The 26726-nt window shown below is 34.1% G+C and overlaps 2 protein-coding genes across 3 annotated transcripts; one reads left to right on the top strand and one right to left on the bottom strand.

The window, feature by feature from the left end:
• On the top strand, positions 1–3946 carry LOC133299802 (heptahelical transmembrane protein 2-like). The gene is made up of 4 exons (XM_061499287.1): positions 1–361; positions 471–575; positions 739–796; positions 3080–3946. Exons 1-4 carry the CDS (start codon positions 132–134, stop codon positions 3755–3757), a joined length of 1071 nt encoding a protein of 356 aa, XP_061355271.1. The 5' UTR covers positions 1–131; the 3' UTR covers positions 3758–3946.
• LOC133299800 (protein REDUCED CHLOROPLAST COVERAGE 2) lies at positions 3945–21801 on the bottom strand. Of its 2 annotated transcripts, XM_061499286.1 has the most exons (24): positions 21329–21801; positions 20947–21008; positions 20330–20422; positions 18164–18236; positions 17744–18100; positions 16890–16954; positions 16610–16741; positions 15687–15728; positions 15080–15604; positions 14834–14991; positions 13988–14504; positions 13702–13764; positions 13520–13621; positions 12363–12683; positions 12186–12278; positions 11988–12089; positions 11796–11900; positions 10864–10997; positions 8817–9000; positions 8111–8242; positions 7904–8016; positions 7052–7130; positions 6156–6923; positions 3945–6083 (listed from the first exon to the last, which is right to left on the bottom strand). In XM_061499286.1, exons 1-24 carry the CDS (start codon positions 21396–21398, stop codon positions 4812–4814), a joined length of 5562 nt encoding a protein of 1853 aa, XP_061355270.1. In that variant the 5' UTR covers positions 21399–21801; the 3' UTR covers positions 3945–4811. The 2 variants fall into 2 exon arrangements, with proteins under 2 accessions (XP_061355270.1, XP_061355269.1); XM_061499285.1 differs by having other exon boundaries at positions 3946–6923.
• Between the last annotated feature and the right edge of the window lie 4925 nt (positions 21802–26726).

The following is a 26726-nucleotide window of genomic DNA, read 5'->3' as shown; positions in this document are numbered from 1 at the left end:
AAATAGAAGGACCGAGAAAAGGGATAAAGGTGCGAGCGGAGATCTGGTAGAAAACAAAGAGCCGCCGGTGAATTTCTCGCCGGAAAACGAAACAAGAGGAGATTTTCCGGCGAGCTTGTACGATCGTGAAGATGAACAGTCACCGCCGGAGAGGCAACAAGAACGGTAACAGAAACAAGGGCGAAGGCAGAACAACGATGAAGGAAAAGAGATTCGAAAGGCGATTGTTGAAGTTTGAGGAGTTACCAGAGTATTTGCAAGACAACGAGTTCATCTTGGACCATTACCGGTCCGAATGGTCGGTGAAAGACGCCTTGTGGAGCGTCTTCGCTTGGCACAACGAAACCCTAAACGTTTGGACGTGAGCGATTTCTGTGTAACACTTCGTGCGAACAAAATGTTCTTGATGTGTTGTAACGGTGTTTGATTTTTTTTTTTTTTTTGTGTGTACGATGATGTTTTTGGTGCAGGCATTTGGGAGGATTTCTGATATTTGCGGCGATGACGGTGGTGAGCTTCCCGGCGGCGACGAAGACAATGACTGAGCTCGGAGGTTTGCTCTCAAACATCTACAGGTATTGTTGTTTGATTGATGATTTTGGAGTTTGTGAGGACTTAGGGGTCATTTTGATGTTTGTTGTGGTGGTTTTATGGTAATAACATAAAAGATGTTTTTTGGTGGAGAGAAGAATGGTCTAATGTTGTTTCATTTCGTTCGTGTGTGGTGGGTGGGACCAGAGCACCAGCGATGGGGATAGAGATCAACGGTTCTGAGTCTGACACCAACGGATTCCCGGTTTGTTAATTTTTTTTTTTAATTTTTTAATTATTATTATATATGATTATGTTTTTGAAAATTGCGAGTGACGTAGTGAAATGGGGTTTCTAATGGCGCCAGTGAAATCCAAGGCCTTTATGATAAGTGGGCCAGCTTATTTTATTTTTTTTAAATAAAGAGGAGCTAAAAGTCTCACACACAACTCAGTTTAAGAATACCTACGAGAATTACAAATCAAGGGAATATTTTATGGGTTTTATAATTCTCGTGTTGAATGAGAATTGAAATCTTATAGATATACAAAAAAAAAAGAATTAAAATTTTATGTTGCAGAGATAAAAAGCATGTGAGATTCATGTGTTAGAAAAATTATATGTAGGACCTATGTCAGCATGGAAATTAAAGAAATTAAAGGGTGTGTAGAAAAATTTCAATTCTCATGTTGAATGAGAATTATAAAACCCATATTTTATTCCTATATGATCCTTGCTCTACTTTCCATTTTTTATTAACTATTACATTCTTTAATTTATCCTCTTAAAGGGAATATTTTTTTTAAGGGTTAGGACAAAATATTCGTAAGGTTATATTTAAACCATTAAATACATTTATTTTAAATGTATATTTAATTAATTTTTAAAGTTAAAACTGATTTTGTGATACCGTACACTGCATGGAATATTCATTAGGATGGATGCACTCTTGTTTTTTTTTTCTCTCCATAATATTGTATACTTTATTAGTTATTAAATATATATTTTTTTGCACCTGATTTACTTATTTTATATTTAAATTGAATAAATAAGAAAAGCATAGGAATATAATAATTATTAATGATACTACCTTTATAAATATAAAAAGTAGCGCAAGAATCTCTTATATTATAAAACTCAATAAATATGTTCGTATGTGTACATATTATTATGGTTTAAATAAAATTTTAATCTTTATATTTTTACATAATTAAATTTTTTGTCCTTATAATATATTTTTTGGAAATATTGATTTTTTGTATTTTTCACTTATTCAAATTTGGTCCATCATGGGCAATTTTTTTTAAAAAAAACGGAAATTATAAGAATTAGCCCTTGATGAAAAATAGAGATTAATATTCTGATAGGAAAAAAGTTATTAAAACTAAAACTTAAATGATTGAAAAATATAAAGATTAATATATTAAAAATAAGTGAAAATATATAAACTGATACTAAAAAAGTTAATAATAAAAACCAAAACTTAAATAAGTAAAAATTATAAGATTCAAAATTTTATTTAAATATTTTATTATCAACTCTTATATGTTGTAACAAAACTCATATAATATCGGTAACCAAAAAGAAACAATCCTCATATAATATTTGGATTGGAATAGCAATGGGATAGTTGAATTTCTCCTTTTTTTTTTGGGTAAGCTGAATTTCTCCTTTCTATAAGTTAGTCGACGGGAATAATAAAAGAAAATAAATACTAATTTGACAACTGTTCTATGGAAGCCTGGTGCCAGTAGGCTTCTGTTGTGTTCGCCACTTCTACTTAGGTTGTTTTGCTTATAATAAGGATGAAATGAAAGTCTCCATTTTTTTAGGGTTACATGTAGAAAACTTTTGAACATGTTAATTAAGATTTACCTATAATTTTTATTCAATTTAAAAATTAAAGAAAATATTTTTAGGAGGGATTACTTATTGTTATTGGACATTTAAGTTTTTATTTTTTCATTTAAAATTTTTAGAAATGAGTTTAATTTTAATGCGCTGTTATCATAAATAAAATTTACAGTCATTTAATGAGTTTGCAAACAATTTATTGTGCACTGAGAAATAATGTGATGCATGTCATTGGATGAGTAAAATCTTTTTTCTTTTTTCACAAACAAAGTGTTTAAATTAAATTCTTTAGAGTGCGTTTTGACTTTTGAGAATGATTAAATCACTCAGTGTATTCTCTTTTAAAGAACTGAAGCAGTTTACTCAAAAAAAGAAAAAGAAAAAGACAAAAGAACTGAAGCAGGTCGTTCTCTTAATTTATTTATTTTTTTAAATTTAAACTCTTTTAAATTAATTATGCACACTTCTTTATAATTTTAATTTTGTTTATTTTAATTGAATTAATTATGCATTATTTTTTATAATTTAAAACGTTTTCTTTTTTTTTATATTTTACTTGAATTTTTAAAAAAAAATGTCTATGTACTGCACCATATACTCACTGGTGATGTATTATGGGAGCTCTGAAGATGTAATAACTACAGAAATTAACTATTAATTCAATCCGTTGTTGACTTTTAATTTTTATTTTCAGGGGTCACAGTTGAGACACATTCTTGAACCAATCATATCTAATGAACTAAGAGAATATGGTGCAGAAACAATTCCAAGATGGCCATGGTTCGTTTTCTTAGCTGGAGGAATGGGCTGCTTGGCTTGCAGTTCTATTTCCCATCTACTAGCCTGCCACTCCAAACCTTTTAACCTCTTTTTTTGGCGTCTAGATTATGCTGGAATTTCTCTTATGATAGTATGCTCCTTCTTTGCTCCAATTTACTATATCTTTTTCTGCAATCCTTACGTAAGGTTATTATATTTGACATCAATATCTGTGCTTGGAGTCATGGCCATCATTACCCTTCTTGCTCCTTCACTTTCTTCACCTCGCTTTCGACCATTCCGAGCATATTTATTCCTCTCCATGGGCTTTTCAGGTGTAATTCCTGCAGTTCATGCTCTTGTTCTCCATTGGGGTCACCCTCATATTCTTGTTGCACTCGGATATGAACTTGTAATGGCCATTCTATATGCTACAGGAGCTGTATTTTATATTACTAGAATACCAGAGAGATGGAAGCCTGGAGCATTTGACATTGCAGGGCATAGCCATCAGATTTTTCATGTTTTTGTTGTTCTTGGGGCGCTTGCACATAGTGTTGCCACACTAGTGATAATGGATTTTCGACGAGAATCTCCGACCTGTGCATTTTAGCCAATGCTTACGCAGCTTACCATTAAACTGTTGGAAACAAAATCGGCAGTCAGCACCATATTTCGTTGGTTGCTCCTGTTTTATGAATTGCATTATCACTCTTAGAAGAAATGGCTAGCTAATTTAATGAGTAGCCACTAGTTCATGTGTATATTGATTATTCTGTTATACTAGATGCAGGCTGATATAATATGCAGTTATACTTACTCTTTCACTCTACTTAAAAAAGAAAAGAAAAGAAGGTCTTTTAACTCCTTTTCAGCGGGGATTAGCAATAACAATGTGCTTTAACAATTCAGATTTAATTCAGACAATTTTATTAATCAAATAATATTCTTTAACGAGGGGAAAAAATAGGTTACAATTGTTTGAGGAATCAGCAAGACATATGATTTGAAATTCACATGGCACTTATTTACAAGATTGCTATTATCAATGTAAACGAAAATTGGGATATTTTGGGGCACAATGTACACACATGCCTTTCCTTCTCTCTCAAAATACTGTTTATCAAGTCCGGCATTTTTATTGCTGAACATTGTTATTCATCATATGGAAGATACCATTTAAAAATAGAAATATGAACAAATTCATAAAGACAAAAAGGCTGCTTCTACAAATTGGAAAACCAAACAAAGGCCTGAAAAATGAGACCTTATTTTTGTGCAACCTAGTCCTCAGCCGTCAGAGTATTATGACCTCAAAGCTACAACTCCATTTTTAACCAGGAAAAAAATATAGCAGGTAAAGATTAAAACAATTTAAGACAAATAGCTTCTCAACAAAGCCTTCCATGGTCATGGTGACCTTTCCTAAATAGGCTAAAAACTTGAACCCCCTCAATCAGTATAGACAAGTGCCTACCTAGAAGTACGAGACTTTCACATTTCCTTGTAAGTAATCAGTTCTACCATGGAAATTCAGGTCAGAACTCCTCAGTCCAGTCAATATCCCTGGCATCACGTTTTGGTATCTTGATGATATGAAACCCTTGCAATAAAAGCATTTGCTTTTTATTTTTATTTTCTTTTTACTAAGAAAAGCTTGTCATTGCTTAACTTGTGACCTCAACCAAATCAGCTTCATTGTCACTGTAATCTCCCCAACACTTGCTTGGCTTTTCCTCATCTACTGTGTCCTTGTTGGCTAGGTTTTCTTCTTGACAACAACCAGCTGGGGGGCTGGGGTCTTCAGGCTTTTCTTCTACTTTAGGATAACAATTTTCATTGCTTGCAGATAGGTCTTCTTGAGGATTTTGCTCAACGTGCTGCTTTTCACTGCTGACTTCTGTTGAGAAAGCATGTTTATTTTCCTCATCCAGAACTTGATTTTTGTTATCAAGATTGGTTTCAACAGATACAACTTGTGCTGAATCAGTTGAACTGGTTGGAGATGTTTCAAATCCATTGTGATTCACTGGAATACCATTTAGTGAAGCAGGATATCCACTGGGTGACAGTGGAATACCATTGGGAGACAAGGGGGGGAAACTAGTAGGAGATACCGGAATGCCATTTGGGGAAGCCATATATCCATTAGGAGGCACAGGATAGCCATTGGGAACCCAAGGCTGGCCAGGTACAAACTCTGTGGCATGTGGGTTCATTATTCTAGGAGGGCTGTTGGGGTTACCATCAGTGGAGTGTTCACCTGAGTGGAATACAGTTTTATTCCGGGGAACACGATTCCCATATCTATTATAGCCACCAGATATTCGCGGACCATATGGAACCCTAGCTGTTGCTGACTGATGAGGAGATCTTCTGGGATTGACTGCAAGCATAGGAGAAATATTTACTGGTGGGGGCAAAATACCTCCATGATCTTTGAAACCTGGAACTGGAACTGAACCAAAAACTGGAACTGTGGATGGATTAAATGGTGGTGCAGCTGCAGAAAGTTTCTTGGTAGGTTCCTTTCCTGTTTCTGTTTCTTCTTGCTTTTCTCCTTCAGATGGTAGTGGCTGACTAACTGTATCACCACTTGGTAATTCATGTTGTTTCTCATCTCCCTCAGTAACCTTCTCTGTATCATTGTCAGGTAATTGTTTTCCATCTTCATCTAAAACGGTTAGTGGATTTAAATCATGGGAAGTTGCTTGGCAACTTTCTTGAACTTCTATCTCTGATGCAGCTTTAGAGGCACTGTTGCTTATATTCTCTAAACAACCAGAATTCTCAACCTCCATGCATTTGATGTTTCCAGCTTCAAATTTCTTCTCTATTACAGCATCACTGTTTGCTTCCTGGGGTTTAACTTCGACATCCTCATGACTGTCCTCATTACTTTTTACTGTTTCTGCATTATTTGTCACCACAGCAGTATCCTTTTCTTTTTGTTCTTTGTGTACAGTGCTTTGCCGTTTCTCATCAATTGGTTTCTGAACATCATCTTGCACATCGTTTGTTGTTGCCGCATTACAATGAGTCTCCTTTGTTGCAACTACCATGGAACTCACCTCAGGATTTTCTTGAACAATAGGATTTCCTTTTGGTGACTGTTCAGCCACAGCCTTCACAATTGTCCCGGGTGGGGCTAAGGCAACTTCTTTGTAAGAGAAAAGTTTACCTGCTGCCTGGACACTAATGCCACAACTAGCATGAACTGGTTTAGCAATTTGATCGCTTGGAGCTGGGCTGGCTGGAGCTGACTTTGAGTCTGCTAACTTCTCTGCTACAGCAGCTGGGGCGCTAGAGCTATTCAGCTTAGGACTGAAACTAGCACTCTTAACAAACTTTTTTGGACCAGGAAGGGAGGGCCCAGCAATAGTCTCATTTAAATTTGTTCTTGGAGAAGAAAAATTTGTGGGCTTGCCTCGATGTCTTGATGACTGGGAAACATTCATGAAGCTGGTATTCAGTTTTGATAGGGTAGGCCTCCTTGATGAAGATGACTTGCGCCCAGTGAGTGAGCGACCTTTAGGAACAGCTTCCTGCCATCCTTCATCTGAGTTGTCATCCTGTGCCAGGTTATTACTTTCCTTGAGCATTGTCTGGTCCAAGTGAGTGGACTCCACTTTACCAATATTGTGTTCTTCAAATTGAGCTTCAGCTTTATTTTCTTTATCACTTATAGTCTCTGTAATTGCATAACCTTGAGACATGTCTTCATCCTTGTGATTTTCATCTGAAGCTGTTTCCCAGTTTTGGCCTGGTTTTCCCTTGAACTGTACGATGGATGATAATTTAGTTTCTTTGAATAAAAGATAGGACAAGAATAGTGTAAGTATTAAGTAATGAAGATATGTACGTGAGTATTCCCAAGTATATCCTGGATAAAAGAAGCTACGAATACCTTGGCTCGGGCCTTTTTTTGTGCTTCTCTTGCTTTGAAATCAGCATCTGGTGTTATGTAATCCAAGAGGTCTGACACACTGATACCGAGCATTTTTATTGTCATAAAATGTGAAAGGAACTTAAAAAAACGAAATTAGATAAATTTAATTAAAACACAAGTCTTGCAGAACTTCAGATTTAACCAGTGGTTAAACTTTTCAGCTAGAGATATAAAACCATTCCTGGGTTGTAAAGAACCAATTCAACTCAAAAGTTTAAACTTGTGGGTGAGACTACATTAATAGATTTTATATATCTTTAACATATCCCCTCACACTAGAGTTCATTAAGCTTAAAGAGTGGACAATACACAACACCTACCTATGTTAAGAAATTCCACAAGAGAAAGTGGGAGCCGGTGAGGATCGAACCCATAATACAAAGGCTCTGATATCATCTAAAGAACCAATACAACTCAAAAGTTTAAGCTTGTGGGCGAGGCTACATTAATGGTTTTTATATATCTCTAATATTTTAAGATGATCAACAAACGGTTTTGCTTTGACATTTAGCTTTGGCTTGCAGAGAGCCAGAGGAAGTTTACATGCTGTTTAGGATTTAGGTTTTAGATTCAGATTTTATACTAAAAAATTTACACGCTGACTCAACAGGAAGTTTAAACACATTGCAATTGGTGTTTTTGGAAAAATGGCTAGCAACGGACTAACCAAGTCTAGAATCAGCATTGATATACAGATGATTGAATCAAACTGCATGTAGCACATGTTTGAGTTTAAATGAGCAGAAAAGCCATCAATTGAACAAGATGGACTGACAAAAGCAGAACATGTTATCTAATTGTAATGACTACCTTAAATGACCCTTGCTGGAGATTGAGGCATCAGGCTTAGGTGTACCGTTGCGTGCAGCCTCCTGTTGCTCCAAAGCCTTTGACTCGAAGTACTCTAGCCAAGCAGCTGCATCCTGTAATAGATTCACATTTATGTGCCTAAGGAACAAAGATTACTGTTTATATATATATATTGATCTACCATCAAAAAACATAATTTAAGACTACCTGTGTCCTTAGATCATCGGACCCAAGTTTGGCCTGCAGTATCTGGAGGGTGGTTTGCTCGTGCTGAACGCTTAGAGAGTATGCTTCCATCAAAGAAAGAGCAATAGCTATTGCATGATAGCTTGCAGCCGTCTAAATAAGCCAAAAATAAAACGACTTAAAAATGCCAACTACCCTGATATGATGCATATTTGTGAAGAAACTGAACATGGGCAAGTGCTTTAGAGAGCATAATGCACCAACAATAATTTTGGTTTGCAAACTCACAAACTAGTACTGTATGAAATTGCATTTCATATAAGCCAATTATTAATTTTTTTATTTTAAATTTTTATAAAAAAATTTATGATCTTTTGGGCCATAAATATATGTTGCGTTTTAATTTTAATCTTTGGTAATAACCGCATTTTAATTGATTCAGTCTATAAAAGCCACCAAAAGAATGCCAAATGTTCAATTCTGCGACCTGGCTGGTTTTATAAAACCACCCCCATCACTAGATTTTCTTTTCCTCCATTATGATCTAGTCAAAAGTCCTGTTAACATAGCAGGTCCAAAATTATTTTTTGTATATATCTGAGAATGCTACTTAGGTTCAAAAATCTTAATTTTGAAGTGAATAGCATTGTATCAGACCATCTTAGGAATATAAAGTCCCATGCAATAGCAATATGTAAGGTTCTTCATGCCAGGAATGAGAGGGAACCTGTATATGATCAGCTCCAAGTAATCTTTTGTTACATTTTAAAGCCTCATGAAGGTATCTGAGAGCAATATGGACATTCCCCAATCCTTCTTCCATCATTGCTACATTAATGTAGGTGGCAGCAGTGTTTGGATGTGAAGGTCCACACGTTAGGTGCAAAAGATACAATGCACGATTGACATACCTAAAAACATATAAGAAAAAAAGTGATTGGTGTAACTTTACTCACAGGAGATTTATTAATGATATGGCTAGTCAAAGCGAAAATATAACTAATTTGCATGAAATTATATATTTAACATGATTGTCTAGTCATAAGGATAGTATACTGATAAGACTGGTTCAGATATCAGAGCTCAACACACAGAGACACAGTGTTTTGGACCAAAAATCAATCTGGATTTTCTATATTTGATTCAAATAAAAATGACAACTACAAGATTACAATCTGAAAAGTAAAATGCAGAATTGAAGAGACTAAAAACAGAAAGTCTAACTATCAAAGCAAAGTAAATTCCTAGCACTTTTGAGAGGTGCAAGTCTCTCCCAACTCTGGTTTCCCAACCCAATTGTGTTCCAATTTCCCCATGCCCTTCTCATGCTCATTCACCCCCTTATAACTACAAGCTGACCCTGCAGCCACCTCAGCACCTGACCCTCTCTCTCTTCTAACTGAACCTCTCATCTAACAACCCATTCTTTCTTTTAACTAAGTCACCCTTAGTTTGAGATCCTCAGTGGTTCTTCCTTTAGTAGACCCTTGGGAGAGTCCTATCATATACATAAAAATTTGTTCTACGAATGAGGCAAACAACAATCTTATCAAATTGCGCTGATGGCAAATTAATATCAAGCACAAATATTCTTAGAACAATATGTTTTTATCTCTTAAAATAATTTATATGATTCTAACATCAATGCCTCATCTTCTTATTAATTCTAATGCATTTACAAGACTTTTATTATCAAAGATGGAAGGGGTCCCATAGGAGGGAGAACCTTGGAGCAATGGTAAAGCATCTTGTGACTAGAAGGTTTTCCCTTTGCAAAAATCAAGGGTAAGACTACATAAAATTGACCCTCATGACAGTGGCGGATCCAGAAAATTAATGAAGGGTGGGCACTCAATAAGTTCAAGTGCATATAGATCTGGGTATGGTCTTGAACGCGACTTGCGAGCAGCTGCCGACTGGCTGGGTTTGGTTTAGATCTAGATCTGGACGGATTGCGACTCAACTGGATTAATGATAGAGGAAGAAGCAAATGTTTCAACTTCTAATAACGGAAATTGAGATTTGAGAGAAGATGAATCAATATGTAGATGCAAATGATGTGTCTGGAATAGAGCTCTCTGCGATTAGGTTTGGATAATGAAGGTGGAGGAGAAAAAAAACTCACGGAAAAATAAAATAAAATGAGGGAAATTAAAGGGGTAGGATATCGTAACAACCAACTAGGGTTACTACCAATGTTACTACCAATCAATTTTACCGTTAGATCGATTATGTTGATCAAAGATTATATTTATTTTCATCTTTGTATGGTTATGATCCCCATATTTAATGTAAAAACATTAAATATGAAAAATTATAACGGTGAAAATAAATATAAAGTATTAATATGGAGAATCATAATCATAGAAAGATGGAAATAAATATAACCGTTGGATCAATATAATTAATCTAACGGTGAAATCGATTGGTAGTAACATTGATAATAACCATAATTGGTTGTTACAATATCCTACCCCAAAATTAAATTGGAAAATTTTGAATTTTAAGAAAAGGGTATTTTCATATTTTTACATCATATTTTAAGGGTGGGCACTTGCCCCCCTTCTCTAATACCTAGATCCGCCTTTGCCCTCATCCCCACCCTGGCAAGTCAAGGAACCTTGTGCACCAGGTTTCCCTTTGCCCTTTATAGAAAGAGTTCATGGGACGAAGATGCTAGATTCTCATATGAAGAACCACGAAGGTCATTGCCATGGTATAACAATCAAACAATTTATATTAACTTATTAAGAATAGGATATATGGAAGCATACTTTAAAGCCAATTCTGTATGTTGGAGTCGATAATAGAAAACGGCAAGATCCCCATAACTTTTCATGGTATCAGGATGGTCCAGTCCAAGCTCTCTTTCATTAATATCTAGTGCCTTTTGCTGATAGATTGTTGCCTAACAAAACCACAACTTAAATTATTATAATAATATTGAATGGAATTAACTTGGCAACTAAGTTATTTAAAAAGTTCCTTAAATACCAGATGCCTTTCTTTTCTATTGAGTTAATAAAATGTCAAGTCTCAACACTTGATTAAAATAATGTTTGCAATTATCAAAATGTACTTTATAAAAATAATGCCATCCCCAAGGGATTCTCCACTCCAACCTTATAATAATTTTCATCCTGTCACACCTTGACACATTATTATTAAAAAATGATATGTTCAATCAAAACTTAGCAAAAATAACTAGAAAAATGCATGCAAGGTATAGTGGATAGTGAAACTCTATATTTTGCAAAACCTCTTAGACACTATTTGTGGATCATGAATCAGAAAACGACAACAATAGCTTGAAGTAACTGAAGTCTAAGCTAAGACATTTTATCAATTCAAGGGGTTGGAAATAGAATAAATGTAAATAACAAAAAATTTATGAAGGAGAAACTATCCTCCAAGTCAAGATAAATAAATAAGTTAAATGGAAAAATAGAAATTGTATTATTTTAGAAAATTTAACTGAAATATCATGTAAACAAATTTGGTAATTTCAAATTAATGCCTCTTTTAATGGAGTTCTAATTTTGTTGCTCATGGTACACAGATTTACTATTGCTTAGAACTCAACTGTTTCAAACCAAATACAGTTTGACTCTAATAGAATGCATACAGAGCGCCTTTAATATTCACAGCATATATCACCAGTTGTGATGAATCAACAGACAGCTCTTCAAGATTTTAAAACACATACCTGATTGAAATCTCCAGTATGATAGAGCACAACAGCTAAGAGACTGTATGCTCCTGCAGTCATTCTATGGTAAGGCCCACACACCGACACTAATTTTGAAAGTGCCTTCAAGATTCAATGCAAAATATTGGTACATTTAGTTATTGGCTACATGAACAAACCATACTGTTTGATTGAAGAATTTATTCATACCTTTGTGCCATAGTTGACAGCATCCTCCAATTTACCTTTATCCAAGGAAGTCTTTGATGATTCCAACAGTGTTCGGCCATCAGCAGATGAGCAAGCCACATGCTTCAAAAATAATTAAAATTGTAACTCAGTCATTAGGGCTCGAGAAAAATAGTGGCAATTTCCCACATAACGAAGTCAATTTGTCATGTATTTCACCTTATATACAGGGACCATGCTTACGATATCTGACTTTCTGAAAGGAGATGCTGTATCCATATCATAGTCCCGGGGAACCAGCTCAAGCCCAACCTGTTAAAGGATTCTTGTAATTGAAATAACAATGGCAGAAAATGGTTAATATCAGTATATTAAAGAGTGGGTCTTTTATTTTACCTTATGGCACAGTCCACGAAGAATGGCGAACTTCCTAAAATCTTGACCAATTTCATACTTCCATTGCCACCCAAACCTCTTCAGAAGGAAGATTTCTACCCATTTCCATTTCAGTTCATCACAACTCGTAATATCTGCATCATTAGTTTCAGGTGACGGTGTTCCCAACAATATATTTAAGCATGATGCTATGGATGAAGCCAACTCAGAAACATTATCAACTGTTGCAACAACCGCTTGCAAGATGTGCTTGTAGGCTCGAACAACCATCTCATGTATACATAGTGATTGCACATGAGGAAGTTTATCTGCAAGCTCAACCTGGTAGAAGAATTTGAATAAAAGATATCATTGGTGAAGTTGTCTATATACATTTAAAAACATTCAACACAGACTTTTAAACACATTGTATGTATGAAAGAGAGCACAGAGTGTAGTTGTTATAGTATGAACCAATTCAGGAAAAAAAAGAAAGAAAGAGAGATAAGCAAGATTGAAATGCAGTTGTGACATGTGAATGGAGCTACCTTAACATCATGTTCGGTACAGAAAAAAAATGATTCCTATTTCATGGATCTTTCATGCTGTGTTCCATGGTGGGGGGTGGGGGTGCAGTAAGATTTAATTTTCTTAATATACCATCATTGATTTTATAGAATCAATTATTACCCTTTATTAAATTTAACCAACCAGCTTTCCCTAAAAAATGAAAAATGAAAAAATTGTGAGCAACAAAATAGCATTTGCATTATTTATTTATTATCAGGGAAACAAAGCATATGTTTCCTATCAAGCTGCGAAAAATATGAACCGCTAAGAGTATGTATATTCATATCACATATGTAAGATATATAAGGAAAAATGTTCAACTTTCTTTTTTTCTCACTAAGGGCAATTATGTCATTTAAATCAACTTCGATTCCACATAATTAAGAATGGAATTCCATTCCTATAGCTACCAAAGTATATACTGGGAATACCCATTCCATTCCTAAGTTGTTGGTTTTCTTTTATCCAGTCTGTTCACCAAATGGGTGCAACTTACCAGCATCATTTGAATTATATTTTACATAAGGTTATGGAGCAAGACAGCTAAGTGAACTGATAGTTTAAGTAAAGTAAGGGTGCAGAAATAGATAAATCTCTAAAAATATTACCACTCGTCCTAAGGAAGACATTTGTAAGCCCCGGGTATGCATGAAATCAGTCAATGTTCTTCCATCAACAGGTGAGAGTTCAAGGGATCCAAAATCTGCCACCTAAGAAATTGAAGTCTCAATAACAAAGCATATTCCAAAATAACTCAGCTTAAAATCATGTTCATCATTAAGAAACTAACCAGCTTTGGAAGTGCAGTATCAACATAATATTTATGTGCCATTTCCGTCAATTCACCAGGTGACTGCAAAGATGGAGAAGCAACAAAGTATTGTATCAAAGAATATCCATAAAATTAATTTCATCGATTGGGCCAATGAGCACCTTATGACAATACTGGTTAGAAATTAGAAATTTGACATATTCTTTTGGAGAATAATGCTACAGATACAGACATAGGAAAAATGAAGAAGCATGTTAAACAGAGTCCATTGAAGGATCATTCATGTCAGATAGTAGAGATGAACCTTCACATGAAGACCAGTTTTAGATTCTTTAAGGCGTGTATATGCAGCATCAGGAAGCAATTTTCTCCACATAGTTTCCTTCTCTTCATCTTTTCTCTCTAATTCTTGTTGAGTGGCATCTGGCTTGTTTATGTCAATGCCATTACATGTGGAAATATCCTTCCCTTGTTCAACTTTGGAGTTCCTGTTGTCTATCTTTTTCTTCAATTCCTTCAGTAAGCCACCTTGCTTCCCAAGACCTTTCACAGCTGGTTCAAGTTTAGCTTCTTCTGCACTTTTTGGCTCAGTTTTCCCTGTAGCTTGATTTTGCAGATGTTGTACCCAACATGCCCCAAGCTCCCATCTGATAGACTTACTACTTCTAGCAGTTTCTTCCTTCAATTTCAGTAAACTATCCTCTAGAACTTTCCTTACCAAAGGCCGAGCAGAATGTGAATTTTCAATATCTGTGCTCTGGATTCGTTGAGTTGTGTTAGATGATTGAGGTGAAGATGACTTATTCAACAGCATCCTCAAGCTGAAGGTAATTTGAAATGAAAATTGTATTAGGAACTTATAAAAACAGATTAAACCCTCCCCCAGTCGCAAAAAATTAAATAAATAAATAAAGAGTTACTTAAAACAGATTGACATTATTGCATTGTAAGTTGCAAAGGTAGCACGTTTTCCCCCCTTTATTGGTGTATGGATTTTATGATTTTTTTTTTTTTTTTTTTATAACATGGATTTTATGATTTTATGGTGCAAAAGTTTATCATAAACGAATTCTATAATTAAGTCAGGGTAGGTGCTCATTATTGTCCTTGATTACCAAAAATAGATCAAGCCCGTGATAGATTAAATGACCTGTTAACATTTAATGCATTTGCTCCTCCTTCAGGCTGGTCCTCAATATCGATTTCCAAGGAATTAGGACTCCCCTCCCAATCTGTCTCAGCTGAAACCTTTACCACAGCTGTGTAGCCACAATGTCTTATAATTACAGCACCTAAAGTAGGAGTATCCTACAAGAACAAAAGACAAACACAATGTATCAAAAGCAATAACCACTTCTGTGCATTATGATAGGTTCACAACACTTATTTCACTTACATGAACAGTTGCACTCTCATCAGCCGTTATGCCTTTAAGCAAGTTTCTCTGAGCAAGTTCTTCGTCTGACAATCCAAGAACCTGATTACCATCATTTTTGCAGTCCAACTTCATACTTGCATCAGATACATCTCTTGTCACCTTAATAGTTAAATCTCCGGTTCTTTCTTCATAGGAAGTTGAAATAGCCGTATTACTTAAAGAGCTTTGCTTACTATCTTTAAGATGCTTTATTGCAGAAACTGCTTTGAAGACTGATACGTCAACGAATAAACTATGAAGCAGAAAAGCCTTCCTATCTCGAATTTGCCTCTCTTCTGCAGTTTGACAAGGCATTGCAGCTAGAATTGCAAAATCTCTGGCCCACTGTCTCTTTTCCTGTTTACCATCGCTGCCTTGTCCACCCCCATTTCCTCCCCAAATTTCATCTTCCATGGGAAGTGGGGGAAAGACCGATGGATTCTCAGAAACAACTGGAGGGACAACCCATGTGTTTGCACGAAAACCATAAGGAAGATTGCCGAACTGAAATGAAACCACTATAATTGTAAAAAAGTCTGGTACAATTAGCAGTGTAATGTGAAAATTTATGACGAGAAGAACATACCTTATTGTGTTCTGTGAATGCCTTCATAAGAGCCCTGAAGGCCTGCAAGAAAGATTATTATGTAATTATTACTTTTTGATAAAAGAAAAGATTAATCTCTTAGCACAATTCTCAACACAATATCAAGTAATTGCATATAGATACAACAAAATATTTATGAAAACAGTAATTGTATTTACTTCCACTCTCTTTATTTCATTATGCTACTTTGCATGCTTTAAATAGGATGATATCTTTTGCAAACAAGAAAAAAATGTTAGGAAAGGATTTATTTATTTATTTTTTTAAAAAGATAGGAATATATTTTTGGATAGAGTATTATTTTCATGTTATATTGTTTGCAAAAAGTTTTTCTACATTATATATACCAAGTTCATTCAAATTAAAAGTTTTCTCCTAATAATTTTATAATTTAATCAAATAAGGGTATATCTATTTTTAAAAACACAACACTTAAATTTATTTACCTCATCTTTTGTTATTAATAATAATTCTAACTTTTACTTTTTAGTTACAAAAAATGTTATGTTTGTCAAAATTAATGTAATGATATTTAGTTCAATGTTTCGTTATTTATCTTACTAACGTTATCCAACTTTTTCTTAATTTTTTTACTTTTTAATTAAAAATAATTTCTACTTAAAGAATGAGAAACAATATAATTAAATAAAAAGAGTGAGAAAAAAATGCCAATTAAAGCTCTTCATAAGTCAACTAATCCCACAACCGTCCATGTCTAACTTGATAGTGGATCGTAGAATTGGCCAATCATGGTTCATTAATTATTACTAGTTAAGGTGTTTATATTTCCAATCAAAAGAAATACAGAAAGAACTACAATGAGAAAAAGTGGTCTGGAATCTTGGAAATTTAATTTATAAACAGCAGCAACTGTAAAGAAACATGAATGAGTTTAAACTTACAGCATCAAATACCCTGCTTATCTGTTGAAGGAGACCCACCAATGTATGATTCACAAGAAGACGTTTTCCCGCAGGGTAGAATCCTAATCTAGAAGCAACAATTGTTGTTGGTTTTCCACTACAAACCCTAACCTGCACATGCGTAATGCACCCCATTCCCACATCAAAGATAGATTATTCTGTCAAACCTCATTCAAGCGAAAGCAGCAAATTAAAGAGAATGTGGCCATTCAAAGAAATTTAATTGGGAGACATAATTCAGTCAAACAATAATACTCACATCAATCTGAAAAAAGTCATCCTCTGTCTTATCCTCAAGGAACGGACGATTTGATCTTCGTATGTCTGCAAAAAAATCAGAAGCACATTAAAAAAAAATAAAAAAATTAGGCTTGTGGTTCAATTTGCATTGTCATGTAGATGATATCTTATAATATTAAGATTATATCTTAATATAGTTTAGAGTATCTAGATAAACCCCTAGGATATATATATATATATATATATATATATATATATATATATATATATATTTATTCATTGAATATTATCCATCGGTTCATCGATTACTCAATTAGCCGATTCGAGTTGGGTAAGACTACATGGGCACAAAGCTCTCCCTAACAAGTTTTAACACTTCTCAAAGACTCAAACTCGAGAACACTTCAAGCTGGAACAACCCTTTACAAGATCATCCACGTACTTGGTGGTTACTATATTAAGATATAATCTTAATATTATACATATGATCTAGGAAGCACATAGCATACTCTTAACTAAAATCCACAAGCACAAACCATTATATATATAAACCAGATTGCTAATTACAGTGTAATAAATCCAAGAAATAGGAAGCAGAATCAAAAATTAAAATACCGTTTAATAGGGAGCACAAAAATTACACTTAATTAAGAGGTTGGCACGACAATTTGTTTCAGGTTTGATAAAAAACAAAAATATCATTCATCACTAAAAGTAATTCTGAGGCATGCTTAGTTGTAGGAATTTTACCCAAAGATTTTCAACACTAAGAAAGACTTTAACACTCATAGCAACTTACTCAAAAGTCACACTTGTTTAATGGAGGAGTAATGATGCATGATTAAGTGACAGAATAAAAAAAAAAACACTCACATTGAAACGGCGGCGTAAGGTGCGAAAACGAAAAGAAGTCATAGAACTGTCCCAGTCTCGGTGGTGGATACAAGGAGATTTCACCTTCCACTTTCTCCGCCTTCTCGGTTTTTCTGTTGCCAGACTCCGAATTCGGATCTCCGGGTTTGGGTTTCGGGCTTGATTCCGATCCATTTTCTGATCTCGGACTCTGCTGCCACGGTTCGGTCTCGACCGAGCCGGAGTCTTTGGTGCTGGTCGGGTCTTTGGGGCTGGATCTTCCGGCGGGTTTTGTGGAGGAGCCGAAGGAGGTGGTGCAGGCGACAATGTCGAGGAGTCGCCGAATGTGCGCGACGGCGAGCTCTTCCGTGTAGTCCTCTGAAAAAGACAAAAGAAGTGTGAGGGAGCAGGGATCGTGTACAGAGGGTTCAGGTTAGTTACCTTGGACTATGGAGAGATGGCACGGCTTCAGTGTTACGATTTCCACTGTGTCCTTCAGCCTAGCACCTCGCACCTGTTCAAACCGTTTTGTTCGTTATCGTCTTCATGGTTACATTAAATATTTATCCACGGTAAATTCAATTATAAGTGTAAGATCAAGTAAGTTTTTTGTTTTTAGGGATTAAATTTAAGTGTAAAGGATTTTTCTAGTAAATAAAAATAAATTATTTCCGTGAGCTTAAAATAATATCGTTCTGAGATGAAAATTAATGTGCTTTTGTAGTTTTAATATATTACAGGGTTATATTAGATTTTATCATTATAATTTTTTAATCTTATAACTTAAAAAAATATCATTTTAAATCCATTAGAGATAATTTTATTTATAGTGACAGGAGAAATATTTTTTTCTAAATTTAATTAGGAATTATTTAGCATGATGAATGATATATTGTTATTGATTTAAAATGTTCATTTTCGATTTAATAAATTTTTTGCAAAAACAAATTATCCTGTAATTGGATCCATTTTCTTTTCTTTTTTCATTTATCGGTAGTTAATTTGGGTAGCCCGAAAGTATTGGCGCGCCGTCCAAGTGAGGAGCTACGAAGTTTTATGAAAATACTATTTTACATCGGAAAGTTATTTATTATTTAACAAGATCATATAATGTGAAAATTAGTTATATAAATATGAATCAATTCAATTGTAATAAGAGAAGAGAGAAAAAATATTAGAATAAGTAGTTATAAAATTATAAACATTAATTCACTTTTATATGATTACGATTCACGATAATGTTAAATAACATAAGATAATCCATTTTCATATTACACCAAACATGGTTAAAACTTCCTCCACTTTTTTTAAATAAAAAACGGTTTAACATTTATGTATTTGATGGAGAAAATATTTATCTGTCACTCTCACATAAAAATAGATGAGTTCCATTATTTATTTTTCTCTCTTCTATTTATAATGGAACCACTAAATTTTATGTGAGTGTGGCAGCTAAATATTTTTTTGCAGCAAAAACAAAAAAAAATTCCCAATAAAAAACAAATTCCTTAACTTTTTGTTTTTTCATTCAAAGATTCCTTCTATTATAAGTTATTTTATTCTATATCTTTTAAAATTTTCAAAAAATAGCCTACAATGACCTTTTTGTTATGACATTTATATTTATTTCACAGCATATAAAAAAGTAATTTATTTTTAAAAAATTTAATAAAATTTTGGGAAAAATATTTGTCCTTTTTAAAGGACATATAGTTGTGTCATTTTAAGTGAGAGAAAGCCACAAATTAATTTTTTTATTTAAAATTTAAATTAAAACAAATATTCACTTTATTCTCCTATGATTTTCATTGCTTGTGTCTTTTTTTTCACTTAAAATGACATAATTCTATATTCTTTAAAAAGATAAATATCAAACTCTAAAATTTTACCTAAATAATGCTAATTAAAAAATAAATACAAAATATAAAGTCATTCACGCGTTTATAATAGCCATAAAGGCAACAGCGTAACTTCACACGGGTTTTAAGGAGTAAAAACCCATGACCTCCTAACTCTTGGTATCACGAATACGTGGTGGAAAAGCCTAGCAAGTAGAAACACCATTTACATGTAAACACCATTTAGTGTATCAAGTAAGTAATAGCATCATACTGTTTAATATTTTTTTTATGATTGAATGAAATCTCATGTTAATTCCTCTAAATAGCAGAGGTTAAACTACAAAATAAATAAGCCAATGATCAATATGAGATTTCACCCAATAATAAAAAGGAATATTGAAAAAATATATTTAAAATAGTATATTATTAAAGGAAAAGTTATACTTACTGCTGAAAAGTTTTACAACTCATGCTATTAAACTAATCTCTATTGATTTTCGTCAATCTAACGGTTATAATTTATTGATAATTAATAATTAATTAATAAGTGTACGCAATAAATTAAAATCATTAAATTGATAAAAATCAACAGTGATTAATTTAATATTAAGAGTTGTAAAATTTTTTAGTAATGAGTATAACCTTAATATTTTTCGTATTATTATGTTTTGTTGTTAAGTCGTTGCAAAAGTTACGAGAAATTCGCTCACCAAAAAAAATATATATATTTACGAGAAATTCAGAAGTACAAGTAAGAGAATCGTACCTCGTGAGATAAGGAGAAATTAGTCAAATGACAAGTTTCAACGTGGACAGCTAAAAGCTTTCTCACATCTAGGATCCTGTCCGTGGAGATTCCCTTCACCCCCACAACAAATACAAACAGATCATATTAGAGAACAATAAAAAAAATGGATTTTAAAATAAATTACAAGATATGGCTAAATTAGAACTTCCACAAAGTTTTGAAAATAAAAATTAGCAAACACTAAAAGCTAGGTGATATTGTGAATAAAGTGAGTCCATATATAATTTAGTATTGAAAAAGTAATACGTAGAATATAAAACGAAAGTCCATACATATTTTATATAATTTGACATTTTTTTCACACGATATAGAGCTAAGGGTTTATTTTTTCATAATTAAAATCTGAATAATAAAAATTATAAAAACAAAATTATAGCCATAAAAATTATAAATTAAATAAGAAAAGTTTGTAACTTTTATACGTATATCAGTTTTGTTACTTAATATATAATTTTCATAAATAAATAACTTTTATTATTAAATTTATAATAAAAAAAAATAACTACGGTGAGGAAATGCGAAACTTAACCTTTACATTATTCAAATTATAATATTTAATATAAAATCTGCAATACCTTGAGATTAACATGCGAGTCGTCTGGTGTTCCTACAGTAATTTCAATGACGGTGGGCAAAACTGCAATGGATAATGTAATTTGGATTAGGAGCAATTTCCAAAGGATAAGGTAGAGAATATCCAGAACCAATGAAATTGAAGATTGATGATAGCAATGCATTTGGATAGAACAAAGACAAGTAAATCAAGCGTTGAAGATTGAATTCTCTATACTGGTAATGCTAGCAAAGAAATGAACAAAAAGGAAAAATCAAATGTTCCTACCAAAAACTGAGCAAAAACACGAAACTCATATGTTTCCATTTTCAATTAAAATCACAAAAAAGGAGTATTATATTATAGTGTTATAGTAGAGACTAGAGAGCATATAGAATATGAACCTTTCTCTTCTTTTTTCTTCTTGTCTCCCTTAGCTTTGTGAGGTTTGGTTTTCCCTGTTTTGGGAGCCATTGCACTCCAAGAAATCGGTTGAATCGGTTATGTATTTGAAAATTATAGTTTAACTAGAGCTTCTTCCTTGGACGGAAATAACTAAGAGACAATAGTTGAATTCATCGAATAAACAAAACCCCTCTTCATTCTGGAAGTTTCTTTGTTAACAAACAGAACAACCACCAGTGAAGGTAGCTAAGAGTTTTTGAGGGGCATGATGGTAAAAGAAAGGGTACTTTTTTTTTTTTTTTGGTAACCAAAAGAAAGGGAATTGAATTGAATAGAAATATGGGTGAGGAATTAAGAACCAAGTGAAAGTGTAGCTGAGGGGAGGGGACACAGAAAAAAAGGGAGAGGGGGAGAGAATAGAGATAGTGAGAGATAGAAAAACAGAAAAACAAAAAGAGTGTGGATAGGATAAGGTAAGGTAAGCCAAGGTGCAAGCCAAGCCTAGCCTTGTTTGAACAAACACACGCACACAGAATTTAAGGGTAGCGATTTCGGGCCTCACATTTATGTTCTGTGCCTCTTGTTTGACACGTCATCATTTCTGTATCTCTTTCTCAATCTTTCTTGTGCCTATATTGTATGAACCTTATTGGCACGCATAAATAGCGTATTAGAGCTTGTTGTCGTCTTCGACTCTGGATTGGGCTGAGTGGTAACCTATGAGACGGTAACAAATGACAAAATTAACTTTGATTTTATCTGTAATTGTAATAAGACTTCATTCAGTTTATGCATTTTGATAATTTGTCAATAATTCTCACTAGAATTGTTAACACAAAGCAAATTGTTATTACTCATATGTGTAAAGAATAACTAACATGGTTTAAATATTATTATATCAATATAGGGACAGTTCTCCCAACACTATTTTTTTAATTAAGGAGAATAAGTTTTTTGTTACTTAAACCAATGGTTATTAGTTGAAAAATGGAATTTTAGTTTTGTCCTATGATGTGAGATAAACTTAGCTGTTTGATCTTTATTAGTGATTTAACCTAATTTAAACCAATGGATGTCTTATTGAGTCTTCCGAGCAAAAAAAAATAAAGAGAAAAACTTAACCTTTACTAAAGCAATTTTTCACAGAATTAGACAAGAGAATGCTCCACGAATGCTGGGATGGCATGCCTAATAAGGGGATCTTTTGAACATTAAGTCAGCTAAATGGGTTCAATGTCAGTAAAACATGCAGTAATTATTTGATCAACTAATTTGTACAAATATCAGCTTTTTAATATCTTTGACCTAAAGGCTTTTTTTGATCATTATAGCTTTTATTAATAACAAATTATCATATTGTCCCCATTTATAAACTATTAGAAAAATTTGACCTATTCACAAAACATAACATCAATATGTTCATATTTGACAATTGACCACATTTTTACCTAAGTACTGACCCATTTATCCGGGTATATTTCACAGATTATTAGTGTTCTTACATAATTTGAGTTTTTACTCGTGTATATACCCAAATACCCGAGTATTCAGTTAAATACCTGGGCGCACACCCAGATTCCCGAGTATTCGTAGGCCAAAAACACCAATATCAATGAGTTTCGGCCTCTTTTGTCATTTATACGTTTTATACCCCCAAATATCTCTCATTTCTCATCTCTATTCTGAGCTATCAAGATTGTATTTCATCTTGCCATTTCAAAAGGCCTTATCTTGTGAAATCATTGGCATTACACCTACGTATTCCTATTTTTTTCTCAAAAATTTGAACCAAACCCTAGACCCAATTTCATGTGAAAGACGAGTTCAAGTTCAAATACGTATCTTGTAGTTATTTACCACAATGGGAGGCAATTTGAAGGTCTCAATGGTGTCCGATTTGAAGGAAAAAATTAAAATAATGAAAATTAAAGTAGGCACTACATAAAATGAACTGAATGAGAGAATTCATCAAAAATTGGGGCTATAGGGCAGCCAATCCATTCATCGCATGATATGGATACAATATACTACGTTGGTAACGATATCAATGATGATGAAGATGTAGAGTTTGTCACAGATGCATTTGTTGAGTGGAAAATATTAAAAAGAGAAAATACTCTTTTTGGTCCTAACAAAAAATACGGTCTCCACTTTAGTCCCTTACAAAAAAAATTACTCGGTTGGTCCCTATAAAATTCAAAGTGGACCCATTTTAGTCCTTTTGAGGGACTAATGCGGGTCTTTTTTGAATTTGTGAGGGACCACGATTTCAACTAAATAGGTCCACTTTGAATTTGTTAGGGACCTCGAGACTAATTATTTTTTGTAAGGGGCTAAAGTGGGGACCGTGTTTTTTGTTAGGGACCAAAAAAGGTATTTACTCTATTAAAAATTGAGTAAATACCCTTTTTGGTCCTCAGAAAATTTTACGATTCCCGCTTTAGTCCCTAGCAAATAAAAAGGTTATTTGTGGTCCCTAAGAAATTCAAAATGGACCCATTTTGTTGAAATCGTGGTCCCTCACAAATTAAAAAAAGACCCATATTAGCCCCTCATAAGGACTAAAGCGAGCATCGTGAAATTTGCTGAGGACCCAAAAGGGTATTTACTCTTAAAAATTATTGAAATTGGTGTTAGTCAGTCTTCATCTTTACCGACGCTGTTGTGTCAAAAGCTGTTGGGTGAAAAATATATTATGATGAAGACGTTCCTCAGTTCACTAAGAGAAAAAACAGTTATTCTCCTAGTTTCAACCCAAGTGCACGCATCAAGTAATAAATGGGAGTGTTAATGCCCAGATTATCGTTCCCACGAGGATAGAACTCTAATTAATGCCTGATACTATTTTATAAAGAATGAAAATGAAAAGAAAAGTTAGTAATTGACCTGTTTGGTTAAACGTTCCCTACTGTCTTGACAACGTTCCTCAAGAGCAGTAGGTGCAATCTGACAGCAAACAGCTCCTCGCGTCGTTATATATGAAATCCTTCTTCATAGAAGAAGGTACGACCATTTTCATTGGAGTTTTGTAGATACAAGATTGAATAAAGTAAAGAAAAATAAAAGTAATAACAATAATTAAGAGACAACAGTATGGATGGTTTTAAAACAATAATAACAGAAGGAACGGATCCACTGAACCATAAACAACTATTTTCTCTACTTAAGACTCAACACTTTTGTATCTGTTCCAATCTCTTTACTGCCAACTCTGATTCCTCAGCTCATGGACTAGATGGCTCACAAGTTTCCATATTCCTATCGCTCCCTTGACTCCAACAGGTACTGGGTACAGGACCTCTAAGTGAACGAGGTGGTCCCTTATTCCTAAGGCAACCAACAGCCTTATTTCCACAAGACTATCTTCCCCCTCTGGTTAAACTGTCTGAAATCCCTTCCTTATGGAAGTTCCTTTCTCAGTATATGTTCAATTTCCATTGATACACAATGAATATAGCCCACTTAACCAGAGAAACACAAAAGCTGTAATACAAGAGTTTTGAAAATAATTCTTTAAGAACTTTGCAGTTTTTCCATTCCACATATTGTTTAGCTCATGGCTACTAGATTAAACATAATTATTCCAAACTGAAATCGCATAGACCCGAGATTCAGTTCAGAGATAACGAATGGAAAGGAGAGAAATAACACTTGTATTTAAATGGAAACAAACTGATTACAACAAAATGAAAAGTGGAGAATATAGTTGTTGCTCGTGAGGAGTTTCAAGTGGGTGATACAGAATGAAGAAGAAGTGTTGTCACTTAACTAAAGTTAAAATTGTACAACTAAAAACTACAAAAATAAACTAAGTTATCTCTTCTTAAGGTATTCGATGGATGTCTTCGTGCTGGAACGTCCTATTTATAGCCGAAGAGTGGATGACAAAGTCTGCAATTCTCTTGGATTTGTTTTCTTGTCTGCGTGATAGAGGCGGTGTGAACAGTGCTTCGAAGGGTGCAAAGTGGCTGGATGGGACAGTCATTTTTGATATTTGTCTTTCCTTCTGACCACCCCCATGCCTTGCTTTCCTCTTTAGCCAATAGGAACCCTTTATTCTCTGTTGCGCACGTTTCCTCTTGCTGAATTGCTGCACCGCTTATGCTTTATGGAAACTTCTTTTCAACGTTTCTTGAAAAGTGGTCAGAGAGATTGAGTGAATGAAACAGGTGTATTCAATGTTCTCAATCCGTTTCCCTTTTATATATTTTCCAAAGGATTACGTCATCATCTGTTCCCCACTGTGTTTTTGTCATAAAGATATTAAACACGTGCTTTTAATGCTAAAATTGCTCATCGGTTGAGGGAACGGATGGCATGTTGCAATCAAAATGGGCTTAGATGGGAACAAATTTTTGTCCCATCAAACACCCCAAAACTAAATTGTTGGTTGTCTTCAAACAACTCAGAAATAGTGGAGGCTGCTCAATTTCAAAAAAATAGCTCAACTTCATAAACTTGAGCCAGTAAGTAATCATAAACTTTTCAAAGAATGAACTACTTTCCATAGGTGACAAGTAAAATAATTTGTTCCCAGGTAAGTGAAGGTTGCTGATCTTTTGTCTCACTATCACTCAGGGCTTGGTGTTTCTCTATCCATTCCTGGATGTGATTCTTCAAACTTGCTTATCCGCTGCTTTTCTAAGAAGTGCAAGTGTCTTCCATATCAAGGATCTTTGTGAAAAGGATTGATGGAGGTTCTAGAGATGGAATGGTTATAGGTCTCGAGTCAAGGAACAATTCTTTCTGTTTCAAAGTTGGACTTTTCTATTAAGGGAACACTTTATCTTTTTGTACCTTCTTTTCTTTCTTTGGAAGAATCTTTTCTGGTATCTTCTTCTGAACTCTTTTGAATGGCTGTTCCCGTTTTTCTTTATTTTCTTTCTTCTTGTCCTCTTTGCTCATTTTGGATTTGTTCCCTGCCCCTTTTTGTTGACCATGGGATGAGTGTGTGGGGGGGGGGGGGGGCGGTTGTGCTGCGGTAGGAATAGGAATGGAAGTGTTTTTGAAAGGATGAGTGTTTGAAGGTTGATCCTTGTTAGTGAAATTCACCTGTTCTTCAGCAGTACTTACAGCATCAAGGCAAATTTAGAAGTTTCATTATGGTGACACCTCAGGAACGCTCTCATGAGTAAGTGTTTGGCATTTCTCGTTCCTTACCAGCTTTAGGTTACACATATCAGTATCCTTCAAAAATCTGAAGATTAAATTCATTTCACCCTTCCTATCTCAAGCATTCAGAGTAAGAATAAGAATAATTACTTATTGACTTTGTGTTTCATGCCATTGGTTATTCAAATTTTCACACCCACAGTACTATAAATGAGATGTATGCTCCAAATAGTTTGAACAAAAAAGATTTTTCTATTAAAAAGTACACTAGGGAATGGAAAAGAA

The sequence above is a fragment of the Gastrolobium bilobum genome, unplaced genomic scaffold (genome assembly GCF_033153095.1).
Source record: "Gastrolobium bilobum isolate Gb01-03AN ecotype WA unplaced genomic scaffold, APGP_CSIRO_Gbil_v1 utg16678, whole genome shotgun sequence".
In the NCBI taxonomy this organism is placed as follows: Eukaryota; Viridiplantae; Streptophyta; class Magnoliopsida; order Fabales; family Fabaceae; genus Gastrolobium; species Gastrolobium bilobum.
The sequence above is the reverse complement of the archived record's forward strand: the minus strand, read 5'-3'. Positions and strand labels throughout refer to the sequence as shown.